This window comes from Trachurus trachurus (genome assembly GCF_905171665.1).
Source record: "Trachurus trachurus genome assembly, chromosome: 14".
Classification (NCBI taxonomy): domain Eukaryota; kingdom Metazoa; phylum Chordata; class Actinopteri; order Carangiformes; family Carangidae; genus Trachurus; species Trachurus trachurus.
In genome coordinates this window covers 4,535,625-4,561,038 of record NC_139903.1, presented here as the reverse complement: position 1 = coordinate 4,561,038, position 25,414 = coordinate 4,535,625, and the positions used below count along the sequence as shown (strand labels likewise).

The following is a 25,414-nucleotide window of genomic DNA, read 5'->3' as shown; positions in this document are numbered from 1 at the left end:
CAAAGAACGCGTAGGCAAAGTCGTTAACTTTTGCATGCAACATGCAACTGTAGTGGGCTCATATCCCTTTAAGAACCGTGTGTAGGGCGTTCCCTGTAGTGGCGGGGGGCGTGTCGCGTAGTGACGTCATTACGCGACACGCCTCCTACAGTGCCTACTACTCGACACGCCTCCCTCTTGCAGGCCGCAGACGGATACACTTGCCTACGTGTGGTTACAAGTAGAGAGGCTTGTCAGGTTTGAAATATCTATTGTAATGGACTACAACTTTCAAAATGAGCATAAACAAAGATGTAATATATGTGAATGTGTGTGTGAATGGGTGAATGTGATCTGCAAAGCGCTTTGGGTATCATTCAGGTATAGTAAAAGCGCTATATAAATACAGACCATTTACCATTTAATATAATTTGTAGGCTGTAATCACAGAATATACTGCTGCTCTGCATGACACAAACTGTAAGGCAAGGCAAGGCAAGGCAATTTTATTTGTATAGCCCGTTTTTACAAACAGTTTGTCTCAAAGGGCTTTACATGGCATCGTAACAACATCCTCTGTCCTTAGACCCTCACATCGACTGCACTGAAAGAGTAAATGTGCCTATAAAAAATATAAAATGCTATATAAAAGTGTGTTTTTCAATTAAAAATTTTCATGGTAGCCTTATTGCGGTTGCTGTGAATGATATTTGATTTATAGCCTATCGTGAAGAAAAGGTCAAACTCTTCTTTGTTGTTTTTAAATGTCTATTTCAATGCATTTCTCTGTCTGTGAAGCCCGTTGCCCTGTGTCTGAATGTTGTTTCAGCAGCTCTTGTGCATTCAAGGATGTTATGATGACAACTGTTTTGTTTTTCCTTCTGCAACAACTCTTCCGAGGTCATGTTGTAAAGATGATGATTGCAATATTGATATTATTCTAGTATTATTAGGCTATACACAGTTTATCTTTTTTTCCCCACCACTTTAATGCTTGATTAAATCACCTTGAGACACATAGCCTACACAAGAACTCATTAGCTACCAAGAAGCAGTTGCCTACAGCGTTATCATTTCATTTTATACAATATTTCTCTTTCAAACTATGTTTTTACTTGCAGATTTCTACTGGAAAGCTACGGCAAGCTTGTAAGTGTGTGTGCATGTACACTTGTGTGCATGCCTGTGTGTACAACGTGGATGCGTGTGTGTGTGTGTGTGTGTATGTGTGTTTGATTTGGCTATTATTTAGTCGCAATCCATCCATTTATTGTTAAGCAGAGTGCGAACAGATCTTCTCCGAATGTAGTCGTACTCTCTCTGTGTGGCTCCATATGAGAAGTACAGGTTTCCTGGAAAAGGTAACACATTATTGATAACAGGTCAAACAGGAACATACTGTAATGCTGCAGAGGGGCCGTCCTTTCACTATTTCACCTACTTTTATTCTCAAAAGCAGCATCCACTCGAAGGCCAATCCCAGGCAGATCTGTGCTTATGAACTTTGGGTACCCATCATCCATGCTGTCAGTCCTTTCATTATAGCTATAGAGCATTGTAACGTGATAATTGTTCATTAATACATCTGCTTTTGTCTGTCTATGGATCCAGCCTATGTTCATGGGAATTCACATTGCTCACCTCCAGTATTTGTTGTTCACAAACAGGAGGGTTCTGCTTGTAAATGACACATGGACAGCTGCATCTACCTCGGTCACCGATGATGGGAAGCCAAAGTCAGTGATAGGCTTCGGATAACCAGGGAGGAGAATTCTTCCGCTGAGTTTCCAATACTGATTCCCTACAGCATGGAACAATCATGAGTTACTTATGTATGATCCAAACCAATAATGCCATTTATTTAATTATTGTTGTCATATTTAATGTTCAAAAACCAACAAAAAGGCTTACTGTCCATTAGGTAGATTTTGTATACCTTTAAATAAAATGACGGTATTGCTTCTCTTATACTCATAAGCAGCATCAACTTTGTCGATTCCAGGCCAAGTAGATTGAATTTTCCTCATATAGATACCATCCCAGGAGCGGCTACGGGTCCAGTAATATCTGGCAAAGAAATACAAAAGAGAAAAACTGAAATTCTACCTTTAACATCCAATTTTTTTTTCATCTAAGGAGTAGCATGTGTTACCTGCATGACTGCATAAATGCCTCACCCATCTTTAAAGAAGTATAGATTCCTCTGAATGGTGGTGGCAGCATCAAAACTCAGGAATCTGCTGCACCTGTCTGGTCTCGGTTCAGGATCTGGTTCAGGTTCAGGTTGAGGCCGCGGTTTGGGGTCAGGTTCAACCGATGTTTCCCTGATTCCTTTAAAGAGGTTAAAGGGATAGTTCACCCAAAATCAAAATTTCACTCATTATCTACTCACCCTCATGTCGACTAAGGGCTGGGAGAAGTTTCAGAGTCCTCCGTGGCTTCTCTGAGTTACAGTGGGGCTCCGTGCAGCACTGCATGTCCATATGACGGTTGCAAATTGATACCACTTTTCTTCACGCTGGCATCAGTAATCGCACTGACGCCAGCGCAAATCTCGCGAGATTTGGACGGACCAGGAAGAGGAGCTTCCGCTACAAACAAGCTTGAAATATAGACTTATAAAAAAAAATTCGGAACGATTTCTCATGTCGGGGCTTCAATACAAGAGGGACATTACAGACGAGCAGTATGGAGGTATTTGGATGCTTTTTGGTGTGTCTTTTTGTTACGAAGACAGTTGGTATCCATTTGCAACCGTTATATGGACATGCACTGCTACGCCGAGACCCCCTGTAACTCAGAGAAGCCACGGAGGACTCTGAAACTTCTCCCAGCCCTTAGTCGACATGAGGGTGAGTAGATAATGAGTGCAATTTGAATTTTGGGTGAACTATTCTTTTAAAAGATTATATTAACAGGCGTAATGGTGCTGGTGAAGATATTTGAAGGAATTTGTCAATGCTTTCATGAAAAAATACTGTTTCTGTGAAATAACAACCCCTAAACTGCTAAAAAAAAAAACGAAAAAACTGAATCATTCTGGCTCTCACCATAAGTAGCTTGTACTCCCTGTCTGTCGTCATCTGGCAGGATGTACCCATCTGTGTTCACATATTGGTAGGTGGGGTACATGAGAGCGGTCTTGACCTGAGAGTGGGCCAGTCCCAGTGCATGGCCAAACTCATGGGCTGCCACCAAGAACAGGTTGGATCCTACACACACACACACACACACACACACACACACACACACACACACACACACACACACACACACACACACACACACACACATTGAAAAAGTTATGGATCAATGGGCAATCAGTTGTGGGAACATCTCAATCACAATGCTTCCTTAATCTTCCTCTTGTGTTTGGGTCACCAGTGACCCGTTTTCAAGTTTTAAATGCATAGAAGTACCACATAAATTTGTTTAGACTTTTTGACTTTGTCAGGAACCTCTATTTAACCAAAATAAAACAAAAAAATTGTTTTCACAAAATTCTAAAATGCTCTGGTGAAAATTGTTACATTTGTGGTGTTAGGGTCAATTTTGACCCGGTTATAACCAGTGTTGGGAACGTTACTTTTAAAAAGTAATTAGTTATAGTTACTAATTACTTCTCCCAAAAAGTAACTGAGTTAGTAACTCCACTACTTCACTATAATAGTAACTAGTTACCAGGGAAAGTAACTATTGCGTTACTTTTTCTTTCTTTTTTTTAAGTTTAAATATGTCGAAGAATTTGGATTTTTTTTCTCTCATTTTTAAATTGTATTTTATTGTTTTCATATATTTCACTGATCGCAATTATGGAATGCGAGTGTGTGTTTTATTGAAAGCGAGGCTGGTGTGCCTATGAAAATAGGTTACAGTGGGTTTTTTAAGTGCTGTGGCTACAAGCAAATCTCATATTGTCTCTGTACAAAGACAACAAAGACCTTTTTAAATGTGAAAACAGCGGAGACCTATTCAAGATTTGCGTTTAAAGCAGAAGTGAGTGATCCGGTCGTTTTCGCTAATGCTGCGTTCCAGGCAGGCTTTTGAAATCGTAAATTACAGCTTCAAGTCACAACTTACGACTTTGTAGCGTTCCAGGCAACCCACTCGTGTTTTTCCGACCTGTTTTACCGGTGAAAGTCACTATAACGGCCACTCGTAACTTCCGACCGGTGAACTCGTACCAGATCGAACTGGTACCACTTCACGGTCGGAAAAATACGAGTTTCCTTGAACGCACCATAACAGTCCTCGTCGCTACGTCACCACATTCACGGCGTTCCTTGGCTGCACTCACAGCCCTGCATGCCGTTCTCTCTCCTCATTGGATAAAAACTGTAGGATACGATAAATGTTTTCTCTTCGGCTCAGAGCAGAGCAGAGGGACTGACAGACCCGTGTTTCAGTCCAAACACTCTATGTAAGTGATTGCTGTCGGAAGATATAACTATTTAAGACTTATATTAACACAAATATATCACTCACTTCTGCTTTAAGTTTAAATATGTCGAAGAATTTGGATTTTTTTTCTCTCATTTTTAAATTGTATTTTATTGTTTTCATATATTTCACTGATCGCAATTATGGAATGCGAGTGTGTGTTTTATTGAAAGCGAGGCTGGTGTGCCTATGAAAATAGGTTACAGTGGGTTTTTTAAGTGCTGTGGCTACAAGCAAATCTCATATTGTCTCTGTACAAAGACAACAAAGACCTTTTTAAATGTGAAAACAGCGGAGACCTATTCAAGATTTGCGTTTAATAACAGGCGAAACATCGAAATTAATTTATTCATGGCCACATTAAGTGAAATTATTAACTTTACCGATTATCCATCTGATTATCTGTCCTGCTGCGAGCGCACAACAGGGTATCAGCGGATCCTTAAAAAGTCTTAAATTCATGTATCTAAAATTAAGGCCTTAAAAAGTATTAAATTTATTAGAAAATTCTAAGATGGTCTTAAATATATAATACACAGCATCATAAAATATGTATGCACTTAAACTTTTATATGAAATAACAGGGTATGCGCGCGGGGTCTTAAAAAGTCTAAAATGTGAAAATCTAAATTTTAGGTCTTAAAATGTCTTAAATTTGTTGAATTATTGTGTTCAAGTCTTAAATAATTTTAGACAGGTCTTACATTTTCTTATGCCCACCATGGGCGAGCATTTCACTCGCATTTGCCCCTAAAAAAAACAAACATGTGTGAACCGGAAAAATCACAAAAAGAAAGAGCACACGATTGGTCAAAAACTACAAATCCCACAATTATCTGGCCTCAACAATAACAGTAGTTAGTGTAAGTAAGGGAGAGTGGAGCTGTAGGTGAAAAGAGGAAACAACGCCACGTCTGGTCCTGTTCTATGTTGTTCGTTCACACCGTCACCGTTTATTCGTTACGTCATTACGCGGTGTAAAAGGCCGTGACGCAAAGACGCGATTAGGCGCGAGACGCGGTAGACGCGACTTTTTTTTTTTGCGACGCAATACACCCGATTGTTTTATGGCGACGGGACCTTCGCGTCTTCGTCCTTTTCATCGTGTTTGTGTGGGAAGACCCACAGGGGCTTCCCACACAAACACGAGGAACGCTTTTTTTTCGCGCGAGCTTTTACGCGCAACCAAACGCGAGATACGCGAGAAATGCGATTTATCGCTCGTTTTGACTTTGTGTAAATTCGCGTCTTCACGAGCCCGCCCATTTTCACTACAACAACAACATTTCTGCTCTCACCAACCATGGTTGAGGTCACAACGCTGCTGTAGCTGCTCTGGAAGAGTTCCAGCTGATGAGCTACAGAGACTTTAGAGTCAAGAGGAGCAGAGCGTCGCTGTGTCGGACTGTTTGGATTTAATGAAGAAGCTGCACAGAGTCAGGTGAGCAGAAGCTCAGGACAAACACTTCGCTCCGGGACATAATGTAGCTACACCTCACATGTTCTTGTCTTTTACCTCAGGGAGATTAAAGTAGTGTCTGTTTCCACTTTCCCTCCGATCTCGGCAGCTTCCCTCTGCTAGTTTGTGTGTGTGAGGCTAAACTGCGTGCGTGTGTGGTTTGTGTACAAACTGAACACTGCCTCTGATTGGCTTAGCATGAAACCTTACTCTGCCTCAACCAATCATCATCACTTATGCGGCTGTCTCGTCCCTCCCTCCTCCCCCCTCCCCTCACCAAAGGAGAGGAGGAGAAAAACAACAACAGTTTAGCAGCTTCTGTGTCTGAGATGAGATGAGCCAAGTCGGAGGACAACGGCTTCACTGAGTAGTTTGTAACGCGCCTCATTTAATTGTCGGTAACGGTAACGGCGTTGTAACGGTGGAAATAGTAATTAGTTAGATTACTCGTTACTGAAAAAGATAACGCCGTTAGTAACGCCGTTTATTTTAACGCCGTTATTCCCATCACTGGTTATAACGATAAAAACAAATCTTTTCATGGATAAGGAAGCCTAACAACATAACCAAGAGATGAGAAACAAATGGGATGATAAATAACTGTTTTTAGTGTGTTTTACAGCTGATTGAAGACTAGGGTCAAAACTGAGCCGAACACCATAGATGGCAGTAGAAAGCTGGCAAGAGGAAGGTTTCATTGAAGCCTGTCATACTGACAAAAAAGGCCCAGGGGCCCACACCTAAAAATATTAAAACCAATATTTTCATGGATAAGGAAGCCTAACAATGTAACCAAGAGAAGAAAAACAAATTGGATGAAAAAAATGTATTCAGTGTATTTTACAGCTGATTTAAAATACGGGTCAAAACTGACACAAAACACCATAGATGGCAGTAAAAAGCTAACACAAGACGAAGGTTAAATGTCAGCACCTGCCGAGGTTAGAGTCCATCTTTCATCTTCATCAAAGTGGGCGTCGCCTCCATTGCCTTCCCCAGGGGAGAATGCGTGGGCCAAGACGCCACCTTCCCCATCAAATGGATTAAAATCTCCATGGTCTGGTTTATGAGAGAAGAGAGGAGAAGTGAAGTTACCATGACCACAATCAAACATCCTCTCAAAGACACCGAAGGTACTTCTCGACTACCTCGACTCCTGAATGTGATCATAATGTCAGCTCTTCCGCTGCTAATCTTCTTAAAATCCAGAGGGATGACATCACTGTAGATTTTCAGAGCCTTGGCGATGGTTTCATCCACGTCACTTTGACTCAAGTCTGGTGTGTAGTCAATTATCCTGCAGCAGTGTGAGAACAAAACGTGCTTTTGAAGAGCCTTCATAACAGGATCTTTATAGGAGAAATGTATGCAGGAACAGAGGAAAATGGGCAAAAATATTGATAATTGTTTATTGTTTGAATATATTGCGATACTTTATATATATCGCGATACGATATCGATATTCAATATTTAAATATCGTTTTTTTTTTTTTTTTTCAAATAATAAATCATGTTTCAGGCGTAAATCCAGTACGACTTCCGCACCTCTGCTCCGTGAGGTGTCACTGTACTGCTACCTCAGACAGTGTGTTGTTCATGCAAATATGTTGTTGTAACTTGCACTTGTATAAAATGGCATGGATAATTTGAATTACATTGTCTTGACTCAGTTTGTCCCATAAATTATCACTATCATCTGATGTACATACAACTCGGATTTTAAGATGCATAATGCCTTTTACATTTTTCAGTGAACTATGTAGAATATATAGTCCAGTAATTTTAGGCCAAAAAAGTGGTCAACGTTAAACAAATTGCAACAGAAGCAAACTCAACTGATTTTGTATCCTCAACATGTCCTGACTGAGGGAAAAAAAGCCCCGAAGAATCCCATTAGGGGAAAGTTTCGAAAAACACCCAAACATATCCCATCCCAACATATCTCCTCCCCTCTCCTCCTCTCCTCTCCTCTCCTCAGTATATTTTTGAACTGTCATTTTCTGTTGTACTTTGTAGTTTGGCCTTGGTGTCTCGCACTCTCTCTGTGTTTCCGCAGATCCACCGGAGCTCCATCTCTCTGCACCAGCCGCCGCCTGCATCGCCCCCCTCCCACCCCTTCCCCTGCTGTTAGACCGGCCTCCCCTCCCTTCCCATGGACCAGTCTACCACCCAGTCCTCCCATCGAGCTGACCGGCTCTCCCTGCCCCCCCCCCTCCCCTCACCAGAGACTGCCGTCATCAACCCCTGCTAACATTTCCATATTCCGCACATTCTGTGACAAACTGTAAACTGTTTCTTGTCTGTAACAACATCTATGTCCCGTCTGTCCGTCCTGGGTGAGGGATCCCTCCTCTGTTGCTCACCCTGAGGTTTCTCCTGTTTTTCCCTGTTAAAAGGGTTTCCATGGAGTTTTTCCTCAGTCGATGTGAGGGTCTAAGGACAGAGGATGTTGCTACGATGCCATGTAAAGCCCTTTGAGACAAACTGTTTGTAAAAACGGGCTATACAAATAAAATTGCCTTGCCTTGCCTTGCCTTGCCATTTATACGCATATAAAAAATATTTTTCACGTGAATAGGGTAAAATTTGTAACCTTTAGATATCTCCATGAAAATTACTGAGTTGATTACTTACATTAAGACAAACAAAAAATGTATTACAAGTTTTTTGAAATTATTTGTTAACATGAGCAAATTATCATAAATCTGCATAAATTTGCCGTTTTGACGGCACCCGTATATATGAAGTTGCTGTGGTGGTACCAGCATGAAAATTGGAATGAGTTGACTCCATCTGTCAACCGACAAGTTGACCACTTTAAATTTCAAGATGACTGCAATTTTTCAAGAAGCCACATCCTTAGTAGAGCAGGTATGACATGCTCCGTCTCGATTAATGCTCATGGGCCTAAATTGGTTCCATTCCTTAAGTTTTTTAACTGTAATATGTTAACAAGATTGAACAAGACATTTTCACCTGCTCTACCCAATGTTTAGATCAGGTGCTGTATGCAAATTAGCCATATGTAATTGGATTATGCACTGTTGGCTCATGTCATACCTGCTCTACTAAGGATGTGGCTGTCTTTATAAATCAACCAAAACCCGGCCATAGCAGCGTATTTCAGTTTGTGCGAATCAGGGGATTTTACAGTCATCTTGAAATTTAAACTCAATACAGTCAACTCAATCCAATTTTCATGCTGGTACCACCACAGCAACTTCATATATACATGTGCCGTCAAAACGGTGCAATTTATGCACATTTATGCACATTTATGCACATTTGCTCATGTTAACAAAGAATTTCAAAAAACTTGTAATACATTTTTTGTTTGTCTTAATGTAAGTAATCAACTCAGTAATTTTCATGGAGATATCTAAAGGTTAAAAATTTTACCCTATTCATGTGAAAAAAATGTTTTATATTAATGGGATATGTTTGGGTGTTTTTCTAAACTTTCCCCTAATGGGATTCTTCGGGGCTTTTTTTCCCTCACTCAGGACATGCTGAGGATACAAAATCAGTTGAGTTTGCTTCTGTTGCAATTTGTTTAACCTTTTCTCATAAAATGACTGGACTAATAGTAGAATATCGCAATACATCGCAATATATCGCAAAATTTGGATATCGCAATATCGTATCGTATCGTGACTCAAGTATCGTGATGCGTATCGTAATGCCCACCCTTACTCGTACCTGTATGTGATCTCATTCTTCTCCCACTTTGGTCGACCGTCGAAGTGGCCGTAGCTGGACACATCTGTGAAACCACAGCGGGGGCGAGCCATTACTTCCAGGGTGTTGGAGTCCAACTGCCCCGTCACCTCCAGGCCAAAGAAGTCTTGCATTTTTCTGAGCGAGTCGTCAAATGAATCTAGAGAGCTGCGCCAGACGGTGTCGGGGGCGCTGACACCAACATCAGAGAAAAACTGTGACAGATAGTCCTGGATGAAGAAAGCAACAATAAACAATTCTAATTATTCAGTAAAAAGTCCTCAGGAGACAAATCTGACTAATTAGTAATTTATCTATTCATGTTTAAACAATGAATTGTGAGGAAAGATGATAGAAAGATGTCTTTGTTGTTTGTTTTTTTGTAGTATTTACATGGACAGGATTCAGGCCCTTTAGGATTCAGAGGCTTCATATGTAGTCTATTGTTTGCTCAGTTATATAATTCCAGTTGTTCATTCCCCTGCAGCCATATCAATGCTAAAACCAACCCAGTATTTCCTTTCCCTTGAAGTGTCAAACTGGGATTAGTTTTATTATTTTGTCCTTGGGGACCATTCATTTGTCGGGATCTTTTACAAAACAGCACAATCATTTTTAGCGGAACCTTTGTAAATATTGCAGGGATTATAGAGATTGAGCACAATAACAACTCATGTCCTGTGTCCCGTTGTTGTGTGAAAAACGACTTGTGCTGTGCTCAGCATGAAATCAGATGGATGATGGAAAAAGGCCAATAATTGATGCCTTGAGTAATTTTTTTTTTTACTCCAGAGTAAACAAACTGTTACATTTATGTCAATGTAGCTACGGAACGACCATTAGCTCCAGGATTCAAGATCCTTTAAACCAAAACTGCTCTCACCAGTGACTGTGTGGATGTTAACAGACACTACAAAAACTCAAAACCTTTCCAAGAATAGGCTATTTGTCTTATTTCTTGTCAAAATGTCTCATTCCTAGTCAAAACTAATCTCTTTCCACTTAAAATAAGACTCATCACCTAAAAAATCAACTTGTTTTTAGATCATTTCACTAGTTTCAAACTTTAAATAAGTAGAAATTCTGCCAGTGAGAGCAAGTTTTTTGTGCTTGTAATAAGAAAGAAAAACTTGCCCCACTATCAGATTTTTCTACTTATTTCAAGTAAAAAGTGTCTAGAAACAAGCTACTTTTTATGTGATGAGTCTTATTTTCGGTATAATGAGATTTGTTTTGACTAGAAATTACATTTTGACTAGAAATAAGACAAATATTCTTGGTAAGATTTTGAGTTTTTGCAGTGGACCCATCCTGAAATCACATTGTAACTTTAGTCAAGTTTACTTTCCTTCTTATAATAACAATGACCATTTGTTGGCATCATGGACACCTTGTATATTCATTCACGTTAATATTTTCCCCAACAAATTTGAAATGATACCACAAAGAACAAGGGAAAGCTCGTTTCTCACATGATACAAGGTTAACTACTGTATAACACCAGCAAACAGTGCAATATTTCAACTCAGAGAACACCTCCTGTTTACCTGGGCTCTAGAGAGCTCGTCCTGGCTGGGTGAAGCGGTGGGCACGGCTCCACAGAGTGCCACAATCACCACTACCAACACAGCCAGTGCACCTTCCATGATTCCTTCTTCCTCTGAAAAGAAGGAATAATTGTTCTCCCTGTCAGACCCCGCTCATCCGCTGATTGGGAATAGACTAGCTCTTTATTTCCTGAAACACTCAGATTTATTATTTGTGAGATGGTTTGGGTGTGAGAGCAGATACACATGCAAGATGGGACACCAAAACATTCCTGCAAAGTGTTAGAACAGGCCCATCAGAGCAACAGGAGAAAGAGATAACTGCAGGAATGACAGAGGAAACAGAAGATTTAAGACAGAGCTCGGGCCTGTGTGGACATGGTGCTGATCAGGGATGATATAATACGGGCCGTGAGCGGGAATGCAGTGTGTTGTTTTAGATGAAAGATAACGGCAAGTGTTTCTGTGTTTTCACAAGTTTTGTGAAGGTGTTGGTGAAATATTTGTCTCTGCTGGTGATGATAACAATAATGATGCTAACAGTGATAGCAACAATAACCATAATAGTGACGATAACACTAAAACAACGGATAATAATGGTAAACACTGCTATTATGATAAAGAGAGGTGAAGAGAGACTTGATAAAGAAAATAAAAACACAATTGAAGTTCCAGAACTAACTAATACAAGTGAATTTTGATCAAAGGTAAGTACAAGGTTGTAAACAAAAAGTGATATAAAATAACTATTTTTTATCTATAAGTGTTGTCGTCTTCTATACCTGCCAGGCAAAAGCAGTTGAGCATGGGATGGGATTGAGAATGGATGATCAATCATCATTTTAACCTTTTTTAACTCAAGACACATGAAAACAATTAATTATTATTCTTTTTAATCAGGTCTTTCCATGAATCATTATTATTTTCATTCATAAGCTCAGACTTAAACATAACATTTTATCATGTTTACTATTATAACTATGACACAGTCTTTTTAACCACATTTTGTCATGAACTATTATTATTATTCTCAGCCATTAGCTCGTGGTTAAACTTAGCTTTTTATCATGTTCACTATTAACCATGACACACACAGCCTGGGCACCGATGTCCTCGACAGAATAAAGAAACAAATGTACAGTACTGTACATAAATTAAATTAATTTGAGAAGATTTCAGTAAATATAAGATCTCATATTGAACTGAGGGTCAGCTTTCTGTCACATTTGCATGTATTTAGCTCAAAGACTCAAAGTTAATTTCCTGCATTTACAGTTCTAATTAAAGCCATTTTTTTACTACAGTCAGCACAGAGGCAAACATAAATCTTCATCACTTTCACGATCATGAAAAGCAACAACCGTGAGTTATGAGTTACACAAAAATATAGACAAGACATGTATAAAAACAGTATCCAACTTTATTCATATACTCTTTACATGTTTACAGCTTGAAATACATTTGATATAATTAAATATTAAAAATATAGTATTCAGAATAGAAGAAATATTTATAATGTACCATTCTAACACTGTCATTTGTACATTCATTATCATTCTACAGGAGTGGATACAGACAGTAGCTACTTTAGATGATGAACTGGTCTAGAAGTTGGTGCAGCGCAAGAAGTAGCTGTTCCTCAACACACGGTACAGTCTGCCAGACCTCAGGTCATACTCAAACATGTAGGGTCCACTGTAGATGTAGGTAAAACCTGCAGAGAAGAGGCTCAACATCAGTGTTTGTCATTTTGGAAAATAATGTAGTATACATTTGCCCTCTGTGGAGCAATAGATGGGAACATTTTCTTGCTGGACTGTTTAATTTTCTTGTGTCTTCGTTCGTTGGGGACTCCGGGAAGTTACTGCACCCAGCCAAATCAATCCAACATCGTGTCATTTTTAAACTTTGATTTTTGTACACATTAAATATATTAAATATATATTATATATTAATATATATATATACTGTATATAATATTTTGCTGATAATAATTCTTTAGAGTAGAGGATGTGTGATGATTTCTTCTAAAGGGATAGTTCAACATTTATGGCAAATTGGCCCATTGCCATAATCCCTATAGTCATAGCAGTAGGTTCGTTACCTTTAATTGTCGGTGCAAGCTATTTTTAGAACGGCGGAGCAGAGCCGTGAGCTGCTCAGAGCTACGTACGCTACGGAGGCTCATGGGATTTCTTGGTTTCCCTCATCAAACTCATCAAATACACAATCCAACAACTCCAAAACGCTCTGGTGGACAAGTTGTGACCTGCACATTCACCACGCTATGAGATAATAACAGAACGTTACCAGACAGAGCTGTTTTAGAGGGAAATTCATCCAAAACTGCTGATGCGCGTTGCCTTCAGGGACAGTTTTTTTAGCAAGCAGTCTCTGCATTTACCAATTTTGCCAATTTGCCAAAAATGTTGAACTATCCCTTTAAGTCCTTCTCCCATAACTGAGATTTTTTTTTACTCACATCGACGCCCAAAGGAGATCATCAATCCAACATCTTGTCATTTTTAAACTTTGATTTTTGTACACATTAAATAAACGAGACGCAACATGAGTTTTGATCCGCTTGATGTTTCATGTACAGACATGAGAGTACTGATGCTCTCATCTAACAAGAAATTGAGTAAGTCTACGGAGTAAAATGTAGGGCTTTTCTTTTCTTTTGAAAGCAGAAAAGATAAAATGAGGGCTAATTCATTTGTCTCAAATTCTTATAACACCTTGTCATTTCAGTGCTTTCTTACCTCTGTACTGGAAAGCTGCTGTCACTTTGTTGGTCAGTCCAGTGAAGGTCTGATCAATACGTTTGGGGAATCCCCGGTCCATAGCCTTTCTGGACTCATCATAACTGAAGAAGCATGGACATTGTTTAGAAATATTCAAAACGTAAAGTGTAAAGAATTGATTATTCAGAAATCAGAAGTGACACACACCTGTAGTAATAGTTGCCAACGAAGAAGAGAGTTTTGCCAGATTGTACATCGTAGAGTGCAGCATCGATTTTCCTCACATTTCTTGGCAGACCGAACTTGGTCAGCCTCTTAGGATAGCCCCGTACTGGACTATAGCCGCTGTAGGCCCAAACTCTATTATCTGCAAAGTTGAAAAGATAAAAAAAAAAAAAGAAATGGTTAGAAACTAAAAAACTGAAAAATCTGCTCAGATAAATATTAAATTGTGTCAGATTTAGAGAGACATACACTACCTTTAATGAGGAAAATTCTGTCCAACCTAGGACTCTCAAAGGCAGCATCAACATTGACAGGGGCATTGGGCCAGAAGTTGGTGATGAGAGTTTGCTGGGGTCTGTTGCTCTGGGGGTAGCTACGCCAGAAGAAGCTGAGAACATTAAAAAAAAAGGTACTCATGGTGAGAAATAGACTTTGGATTCAGATGTTTAAAGGGATAATTCACCCAAAATTTAAATTTCACTCATTATCTCCTCCCCCTCATGTGGACTAAGGGCTGGGAGAAGTTTCAGAGTCCTCTGTGGCTTCTCTGAGTTACGGGGGGTCTTGGCATAGCAGTGCATGTCCATATAACGGTTGCAAATGGATACCAACTGTCTTCCTAACAAAAAGACACACCAAAAAACATCCAAATACCTCCATGCTGCTCGTATGTAATGTCAGTCTTGTATTGAAGCCCCGAAATGCGAAATTGTCCAGAAAAAAAAAAAAAGTCTATTTTTCAAGCTTGTTTGTAGCGGAAGCTCCTCTTCCCAGTTCGTCCAAATTTGACCAACCGGGAAGAGGAGCTTCGAGAAGCTTCCGCTGCAAAACAAGCTTGAAATATAGACTTCTTTTTTTTTTCTGGACAATTTCGCATTTCGGGGCTTCAATACAAGACGGACATTACATACGAGCAGCATGGAGGTATTTGGATGTTTTTTGGTGTGTCTTTTTGTTACGAAGACAGTTGGTATCCATTTGCAACCGTTATATGGACATGCACTGCTACGCCGAGACCCCCTGTAACTCAGAGAAGCCACGGAGGACTCTGAAACTTCTCCCAGCCCTTAGTCCACATGAGGGTGAGAATTGGGTGAAATTTCAATTTTGGGTGAACTATCCCTTTAAGCATGCTACTGTAAAGTTTGTCTGTTACCTGTCCTTGAAGAAGATCATCTCTCCTCGCAGGGAAGTGACAGCATCCAATACCATGGTGGAATCACAGGCATCGGGGGTGGTGGGACGCTGAGGATCAGTTACAGAGGGATCCTTTTCGGGATTTGGACCTAAGGGGGGAACGAAACAAAATGAGTCATGTATTGAGGAAACCCCTGCATCATGTTGCAACAAGAGTTGAGCGGTGTCTCCCAGCCAGGATTACGCAAGAGATTCATTGAGATTTTGTTTGAGAGTTGTTTGTACAGTTACAATCCAGTCAGGTAGTGATTACCGTAGAGAGACTGGATGCCATTCACATCGTCCCGGGGCAGAACAAAGGTGTCAGGGTTTCTGTACGAGTACGTAGGGTACATGAGAGCGCCGGGATCATCAGAGTGAGACAAGCCCAGAGAGTGGCCAAACTCATGGGCAGCTACCATGAAGAGGACAAAGCCTACAACAGAAAGCAAAGTTTTACAGGTAAGCATTCTGTCTGTATAAGGGCTCATGGTACAAGAATTACATAATGCTGTCTCTCTTCACAAACTTACATACCTGCATTGGAGCGAAAAGTGAATCTCTCATCATCATCAAAATGAGCATCTCCTCCAATTCCAGAAGAAGGTGCAAAGGCATGAGCAAGAGTGCCATAAGGGCCATCAAAGGGGTAATAATCTCCATGGGCTGTTGAGAAAAGCATGTAAATGTCAGATTTTGGAAAATATATTTGTGCTAGTAAGTGTACTGTGATATTTTTCTTATTTTCTCCACCACAGTGTGTTTCTGTAAAATTCAACAAATGAGAAAGGCTGTCACTAATGCATCGTATTGCTATACTGTTTGGCTGACATGCATAGCTGTGATGCTATGTGAAGTATCACAACCACCACAAGCCTGAGCAAAGGAAAACACAACATTTTTTAACACCCTTCTGTACCTTGAAACAGCTGCAAGTGCAGGCATGTCACACATAATCACTGATGTCTCTTTGTTGTGTTGAGTGACATACACAACATCCGGCTGTACTGTATGATCCCCTGCCAGTCAGGATGCGATAAGTGTCACTCAAATATTACATAATGTCCTAGCAAAGGTGTCAACAAGGACTCTAGGACGCCCTGAGTTTAAAGGCTGTAAAGGCTCTGTGAAAGCAGAATTAAGATTTAGACTGTGCGTATGTATTAATATACTGTACAAAAATAATAAAACAATGTATTCTGCATGATGAGTACTTTTACTTGGTATATTTTGCTGATAATAATTCTTTAGAGTAGAGGATGTGTGATGATTTCTTCTAAAGGGATAGTTCAACATTTTTGGCAAATTGGCCCATTGCCATAATCCCTATAGTCTTAGCAGTAGGTTCGTTACCTTTAATTGTCGGTGCAAGTTATTTTTAGAACGGTGGAGCAGAGCCGTGAGCTGCTCAGAGCTACGCTATACGGAGGCTCATGGGATTTCTTGGTTTCCCTCATCAAACTCATCAAATACACAATCCAACAACTCCACAACGCTCTGGTGGACAAGTTGTGACCTGCACATTCACCACACTATGAGATAATAACAGAACGTTACCAGACAGAGTTGTTTTAGAGGTAAATTCATGCAAAACAGCTGATGCGCGTTGCCTTCAGGGACAGTTTTTTTAGCAAGCAGTCTCTGCATTTACCAATTTTGCCAATTTGCCAAAAATGTTGAACTGTCCCTTTAAGTACTTCTCCCATAACTGAGATTTTTGTTTTTACTCACATCGAGTCCCAAAGGAGATCATGATGTCAGCAGTGCCACTGTTGATCCTGGTGAACCTCAGAGGAGTGACTTTGGCCCAGACCTGCAGAGCTTTCACTATAGAGTCATCCACCTCGGCCACCGACATGTCAGGTGTGTAGTTCACAATCCTACATGACAGAAAAATATGGTTAACACTATTAAACACTATCAAATGGACAACAACAGGCACATTTTCAGTCCAGGTCACACACCTGTAGGTGAGGCTGTTTTTCTCCCACTTGAGGTTGTTTCCAAATGTGGCGAAACGCTCGAGTTTGGTGTCTGGAACGCCACAGCGGGGCTTCTTCATCATGTCCATGGTCTCAGCGTCCAGCGTCCCGGTGATCTGGAGACCGAAGAATCTCTGCATCTCAGTCAGCTTCTTGGTCAGTGGGTTGATCCCTCGTCTGCTAGTTGGACCCCTTTGCTCAGTTAGGTTAAAGAAATTCTTCAGGTAGCTCTGCAAAAAAGAAAAGAAAGAAGAGGTTTTACAGTAATACTTTGTCGTCAGTAATAGTATTTTAAGCGATTACAGTTCACAAAATACACAGCATAAACTCATCTGAAATATATAGATGATAAATAATATAAAGTAAATTAAACACACAAACCTCTGCAAAAGTTTCATCCTGCACAGTGATGTCTGATACTGGCAGGGAGTACACTGCACCTGCCAGGCTTAGTAAAATGCTCAGGCTGAAAGACCTCATGTTTCCTTGTTGCATGCAACTTGTGAGTCTCCCCTCCCCGGGGAATTGGCTGTTAAATAGGCTGAGGAGGGGATCTGTTGAGGAGTGAGTGGGCGTGTTGGGCAACTCTTGTTTTGAGTCACAGACTGGAGCGACAGTCCATGTATGGATGACCGAGCTGGAAGATTGCTTTGATTACTCAGCCAACAAAACAGTTTCCACAACAGGTTTCTAATGGTGATGACATCACATAGACTCTCCAGGCTGAAACAATATCAAACAAATATCGTAGGTAGTGATAACTGCTAACTGGATAAATAAGATAAGATATGAAAGTTGTGTGATACTAATAAATACAATAATTGTTGGTTACAAATTCAACTGTCAAACTCAAACAAACAGATACTGTTAGTATAGATGAGAATGATGATACTTTTCTTTGTCAATGCTATCCTCATCCTCATATTAGCATGTATAACTGATGCGTTTCAGCTATACAGCCTTCATCAGAGCGTACCCTTAAATTCATGTCGTACTGTCACTGAGGTTGAATATCAGCATGTATAACTTGTAATATAACTTGAAGCATCAGATCTTACAAAAATAGTATGCAGACATGTTCAAAATGAAAGGACAAATACACAGACAATAAGTGTCAACTTCCTCATATACTCCTACAACTTCTTCATACTCCCACATAGACAATCTATATGTAGGATTATGAAGAAGTTGTAGGAGTATATGAGGAAGTTGACACTTATTGTCTGAGTATTTGTCCTTTCATTTTGAACATGTCTGCATACTATTTTTGTAAGATCTGATGCTTCAAGTTAGGCTATATCACGAGTTATACATGCTAATATTCTACCTCAGTCAGTGACAGTACGACATGAATTTAAGGGTACGTGTCAGCATGTTTTTGCATGATACGAGCCAGAATATCATGGGAAAAGTGAGTATCTTGTCCTCAAATTTATTAATTAAGATGTGCTACCATTGCAAGTTTTTGCAATCTTTTTGATTCAAGTCTTTGGTTCAGGACTCTGAAGCGCAACCTCTTTTTGTGATGAATTGAAGGGTCTTTGCTCAGCCGCTGTGCTCTCTCACCCTCGGGCTATACTGCTCCTGTGATGTGCTTTGTGAGCAAACATGGACATGCTGTGTCATGTCATGAACAAAAGCCCTGTTCCCTCTGGCCTGAAACCAGAGGTCACACTGCAAACAGGTTATAAAATAGTTGTACATGCCATCAAGATTACCATCACCTGACTCATCATCTCATAATTAGGGCATCATCTGTTGGTTGTTTTCCACATCATAGAGGAGTTCTTCATGTTTTATACCAACTATGTCCAGTTATATCTGGGGGGCAACTGCCATTCCGACATCCCACCAGTCCAACATAGACCTCGAATTGTCTAAATGGCAACACTTCATTCTGACAATTTTTGCCTCCTATGGTCGGAATGACAGTATTTTTTTCTTTTTTTAAACATCCTGCCTTTCCGACAATTCCTTTAATAGCGTATTTTTCCGATTTTGCACTGGTTGGGCTTAGGCAATAAAGAAAGGAGTTGGTTAAGTTTAGTAAAAAGAGCAATAGAGGCTAGACAGGCAGACTAGTCCCTGTCTGCACTTTGCTGCGTGATTACACACAACCATGTGAGTATTCCTCTATCAGCATGTCTTAAAGAAGGGAGTCACCTGTTGAGTAACGCACATTTCCTTATATTGAAAGCCTTGTCGGAATGGTGGGACGTTCGCATGTCGGAATAACGGTATGTCGGAGTGGTGGGATGTCGGAATGACAGCATGTAACCCTTTTTTGCTTACTACACAATTCCTTATGTGTTCCATCATAACTTTGATGTCTCCACTTTGAACTTTTGACTGGTATATCATGTATATGTTTGTATTTATGCATCTATACCAAAGTGACATTTGAACATTGTTGTCTTGCGTAAATGTTGTTGACTCTGCGGTCGCTGTTTCCACATCGGATGGGACGATGGAGTATCTTCTTCATTGAGCAACTTCAGATTGGCCAACACTAAACACACACAGTCAGTAAGGATGGATATGTTGCAAGAAAAACACGAGCACCTAATTCATTTCCAATGAAATAGGCCGGTGCATATTCTCATTTGCCCAGGTCATAGTATTTCAAAGGAGGTTAAATCGATTTAACCTCCTTTGAAAAAAAAAAAAAAATTCCAATGAAATACCACAAACTAGACATAAATATAACTGAATGTGGATTATATGCTGATATCAAAACTTTTACTGGCCCTATGCTTATTCATCGGTCAGTCAGTCAGTCACTAGTTTATTATTCATCAGGAACTTCTCTTCCACACCATTTTGAGCTCACAATACTGAAAATCCCCCGGCCCACCTCCCACTCATTTCATGGCCAGATAGTCATCAGTTGGACGAGACTAAACACCGATCCTTCTTCACAGTATCTGACGTGATGATCTTGTGTCTCCATCTTGGTCAACATTTGGTTTGTGTCTGCTTAATGCTACTGTTTGTGTTTTTATTTTCAGTTTTTAGACGTATGGAATAAAAAAAACAAAAGAGTTGCTGCCACATCTCACTCAGCTTGTGATGTAGCTATACTGATTTCAGTAAATGGTCGTTCACAAAGAGAGGTTTCACAAAATAAGTCATTCCTACTGGTGGGGTAAATTTGTAATACAACCCTACATCCTTTTGTATGTGTGTGTGTTTAACATAATTTTTTTTTTTGCCATTATAATTTAATCATATTTTAATTATGAACGGAATACACATCTCCTGATTTTCCACCTTTTCTCTGTCACAAATGAAAATGAAAGCATGTGAATACTATTTCTAGGAGTCTTTGTTAACTTTCACAATGAGTTGTCAAGTAGTCATATTCATGGTCTAAATACATGTAACCTAAAGTAAATAATGAAATATATTCAAAAATGTATTTACTACAATATATTTAAATACTGGTACTGGTTTGTTTTTTTCCTCTGGTTTAGTTTAGTTTAGTTTGTTCGTTTGCTTGTTTGTTTGTTAGTTGTTGTCTTATGTCTTATTGTGAGTTTGTTTGTTTTTTATATTGTAAGAATGCCGGGTAGCTTAATTTGGTATGTAGGACAGGCATTAATATAAGCATTATGCTTCTGCCTGTGCCTTTTCAGTCACTATTTTGTCGATAATGTTTGCTATTGTTTGATGTGACTGAATAAAGAATTTCAAATCAAAATCAAATCAAATCAATATTCACTGCAGCATTACAGTGCACATACCAATTCTCAGCTCATTTTCCTGTCCTAGAGCATTAAAGGTGCCAACAAAGAGCCTTACCCCGACAGTTATGCCAGTTAACCACCAGGTGGCAGTTTTGTAGACCTTCAAATTGAAGGCAGTTTCTGTTGGGTCTCAGCTGAGTTTAGGGAAAGAGAATGATTCAGGTTAAAATAAGAAGCCTATTTCCTCAACAAATTTTGTTGTCATGGAATAATGACAACAAAAAATCATGGATTGCAAAAATAACATCTACTCTCCTGTGTCATATATTTCAATCCACACCAAACACTTTATACCACACTCCTCCCTTTAATCCTGCTGTTGTTACTATGGCCACTAGATGTCACTAAGAAACAAAACATAACTATGGGCCATAATAAGCTTTTGCACAAACGACCACTTGTTCTCAGTTGTTCACCGGGCTCTATCAGTAAATAAGTTGAAGTATGAGGGAGCAGCAGTTATTAGTAACATCACTTTGTTTGCTTCTTTCTTCCGTCTTGTGTGAGTAGCACACTCTTTCATCCACAGTAACCACAAAACATGATTTAAAGGCATTTGAACAAATTTTATTTGGTAATTCATGTAACAATTTTTCTTGACTGTGTCACAGTTTTGTTAACAGTTTGCATACATAAATACATACATACATTCACATGTTAATAAGTTAAGTTCCACAGTTCAACTTCATTAAACACAAATCTAAAGAAGCAACAAAAAATACTTAAATATTGCACTTCATGTCACTTAAATAAAATGTAATAATGTTAAGTTAATTTAAAGTTGCATTGACTGACTTCACAAAATACTATTCTGAATAAAAGTTTAAGGTGCTCTTTTTAGGGAAGGCATGAATCCAGCATGAACCCATAAGTGTGTAGGAATACATTTATCAAAAACATACAAAATTAAATATTAAGGTTTTTTTTTTTAAACTTTGGTTTCTTCATTGTCATCCATTATACTGCCAAGGCAATGAACTGGTCTAGTATTTGGTGCAGCGTAAGAAGTAGCTGTTCCTCAGCACACGGAACAACTTCTTGCTCCCCAGGCTGTACTCGAACATGTAGGGTCCGCTGTAGATGTAAGCAAAACCTGCAGAACACAGATGTTACAGATGTTAGCTCCTGAGTTTGGCTTAACGCTGGAAAGATTCAGAAATGTGCACATATATAAGTAGTGTTGACTTGGAAAACGTGAATGCCACAACTCACCTCTGTACTGGAAAGCTGCTGTCACCTTGCTGGTCAGTCCCGAGAAGGTCTGGTCCAGTCTCTTGGGGAATCCCTGGTCCATGGTCTTCTTGACCTCATCGTAACTAAAGAACCACAGACAGAAAATTAGATTAACCATAATTAAAAAAAGAAAATCAATCTATATTATATCTACACCACTGACCAACATTTATTGTAGGTGTATTTGTGTTTGTATTTTGAACACACCTGTAGTAATTGCTGCCCACAAAGAACAGAGTCTTGCCGGTGTTGATGTCATAGAGAGCAGCGTCAACTTTCTCCACAGTTTCAGGCAGACCCAGACTGGAGATTGACTTAGGATAGGTAGGCAGGAGATCATAGCCACTGAAAGCCCAAATTTGACGACCTGTAAGAAATAAGATATTGAAAGAAAGAACATATTAGTGGATATACATACCTGTGAAAACCGTGACATTGGCAGCTGGAAATAGATAGAACACACATACCTTTAAACATTATGACACTGTCTAATTCTCGGCTCTCGAAAGCAGCGTCGATATCTACAGGTGCCTGAGGCCAGAAGTTTGTGATGAGAGTTTGATCGGGTTTGCTGGTCCTGGGGCTGCTACGCCAGAAGAAACTGACAACAGATATAAAAGAACATAAATTAATTCAATTTCAAAATGCAAACAATGTTAATAGACTTCAGTGTTCAGATACACTGCAAAAACTCAAAATCTTACCAAGAATATTTGTCTTATTTCTAGTCAAAATGTTATTTCTAGTCAAAACAAATCTCATTATACTTAAAATAAGATTCATCACATAAAAAAGTAGCTTGTAGCTTCTTTCAAGCATATTTTCACTTGGAAAAATCTGATAGTGGGGCAAGTTTTTCTTTCTTATAACAAGCACAAAAAAACTTGCTTTCACTGGCTGATTTTTTTACTTACAGTATTTCAAGTGAAAATGTGTTTGAAACAAGTGAAATATCTAAAAACAAGTAAATTTTTAGGTGATGTGTCTAATTTTAAGTGAAAAGAGTTTAGTTTTGACTAGAAATGAGACATTTTGACAAGAAATAAGACAAATATTCTTGGAAGGATTTTGAGTTTTTGCAGTGAATTTGAGCATTTGTTGTCTGCATTGCAATACCTGTCCTTGAAGAAGATCATCTCTCCTCTGAGGGTGGCAACAGCGTCCAATACCAAGGATGAATCACAGGCATCAGGGGTGGTGGGGGCAGTTGGGCCGATAGGGTCAAGAGGATCCTTGTCGGGATTTGGACCTGTAGGTTAAATAACACCATGCCATGAAAATTCAGGTGGACTTATTGAGGTTACTGCCAAAGTAATTTGTATGAGATTTTGACCAAATACTGTTTGTGCAGAGAAACAGTGATGTTCCAGTCAGCTAGTACCAACCATAGAAAGACTGGATGCCATTCACATCGTCCCGGGGCAGAACAAAGGTGCCAGGGTCTCTGGATGAGTACACGGGGTACATGAGAGCACCGGGATCATCAGAGTGAGACAAACCCAGAGAGTGGCCGAACTCATGGGCAGCGACCAAGAAGAGGATGTAGCCTAAAGCAGAAAGCAAAGTTTTACAGGTAAGGCAAGGAGAAATTAGTTTTATCACACTGTACTATATTTTGGTTTCGTTGTGTTCTCAATCCATCCTAGCACAACTCCATCAAGAAACCCTGTCCTGGTCTTGCATTGTTGCATCTTCATCCATCTTATCCATCCATAAACAGTCTTTTTTGTTTTTTGTTATGTCATAGTAGCGTCATGTTAATTGTCTCTCTTTGTTGGTTTCTGTTGGATACATGTGTGTTTTTTCTGTTTTATGAATTCTGTTGTTATGTCCTTGTGTTTATTTTAATGGCTTTTAACACCTTGCCAGGAGGACTACAGTCAGAAACTAGCTGTTGGCTAACACTGGCACTTTTACATTTTATTATGTCCATTAATGTGCATTGTCCTTTTTAAATAAAATAAAAACAAAAAAATAAAATAAGGTTACATCAAGTCATACACACTGACTGACATGGAAGTGAGAATGTACAGTAAGATAGGCTACTATTTTCTGTATAAAGTACCTGAGTTAGAGCGGAAGGTGAAGGTCTCATCATCATCAAAATGAGCGTCTCCTCCAATGCCAGCAGATGGGGCGAAGGCATGGGCAAGAGTACCGTCAGGGCCATCGAAGGGGTAAAAATCTCCATGTTCTGTTGATCAAGAACATGTTCATGTCAGATTTTTAAAATCAAAGAGTTAGAAATGAATCAATGTAAAAACAAATGAGCAAATTCATCCTCCTGCTATGAATGATCAGCTGTGATTCAGGCTGAGATGCATTGAGTCGACAACCGGGAAACAACTCTGCTGCTCTGAAACTCACCTCTAACGCCAAAGGAGATCATGATGTCAGCAGTGCCGCTGTAGATCCTGGTGAACCTCAGAGGAGTGACGTTGGCCCAGACCTGCAGAGCTCTTGTTATAGAGTCATCCACCTCTGCCACTGACATGTCAGGTGTGTAGTTCTCAATCCTGTAGGACAGGGAAAAAAAACATTTAGAGGTAGGCCTACTTAGATAATCTCATGGTTTGCCTGAAATGATTCTCTGGCACATTCTTCAGATCACTCACCTGTAGGTGAGGCTGTTTTTCTGCCACTTGAAGCTGTTTCCAAATATGGAGTATTCTCCAATCTTGGTGTCTGGTACGCCACAGCGAGGTTTCTTCATCATAGCCATGGTGTCAGTGTCCAGCGTCCCGGTGATCTGGAGACCGAAGAATCTCTGCATCTCACTCAGCTTCTCGTTCAGTGGGCCGAGCCCTGATCTGAAACTCGGACCAGTCTTCTCTTTTAGGTTGTAGAATTTCTTCAGGTAGTTCTGCAAGAGAAAACAAAGTTAGATACTACACGCTGCTGCTGCCCTTGGAATAAGAGGTCTGTTTCTTCACAACAGAGAATAAGCAGCTGAGCTATAATGTGTCTGTAATAATTACATACAAAGACCTTTAGCATTTGACTCTGGTACAAATTTGATGCAAGATAAAATAAAATAAAGGCATAGATAAGTAAAGCAAACAAACCTCTGCAAAACTCTCATCTTGCGGAGCGGCCTGTGGTGGAGGCATGCAGTAAACTGCGACTGCCAGGCTTAGTAGTAGGCTCAGGTTGAAAGTCTTCATGT

The 25,414-nt window shown here is 39.7% G+C and overlaps 2 protein-coding genes across 2 annotated transcripts in view; both read right to left on the bottom strand.

The window, feature by feature from the left end:
* Positions 1 to 25,414, bottom strand: part of tmprss2 (transmembrane serine protease 2) — a 253,688-nt gene that overhangs the window by 21,534 nt on the left and 206,740 nt on the right. The gene's annotated exons all lie outside the window — the stretch shown is intronic.
* On the bottom strand, positions 1,228 to 25,414 carry LOC310997318 (uncharacterized protein; the record flags this gene model as incomplete). The annotated part of the gene is made up of 30 exons (XM_083986994.1): positions 25,314 to 25,414; positions 24,864 to 25,111; positions 24,616 to 24,764; positions 24,314 to 24,442; positions 23,634 to 23,795; positions 23,365 to 23,497; positions 22,716 to 22,849; positions 22,456 to 22,615; positions 22,228 to 22,331; positions 22,013 to 22,108; positions 17,651 to 17,823; positions 17,252 to 17,499; positions 17,019 to 17,167; positions 15,825 to 15,953; positions 15,562 to 15,723; positions 15,268 to 15,397; positions 14,366 to 14,499; positions 14,094 to 14,253; positions 13,905 to 14,008; positions 12,751 to 12,856; positions 11,143 to 11,281; positions 9,578 to 9,825; positions 7,027 to 7,175; positions 6,812 to 6,937; positions 3,030 to 3,191; positions 2,157 to 2,310; positions 1,916 to 2,046; positions 1,621 to 1,780; positions 1,421 to 1,524; positions 1,228 to 1,331 (listed from the first exon to the last, which is right to left on the bottom strand). Exons 1-30 carry the CDS (start codon positions 25,410 to 25,412, stop codon positions 1,228 to 1,230), a joined length of 4,386 nt encoding a protein of 1,461 aa, XP_083843120.1. The 5' UTR covers positions 25,413 to 25,414.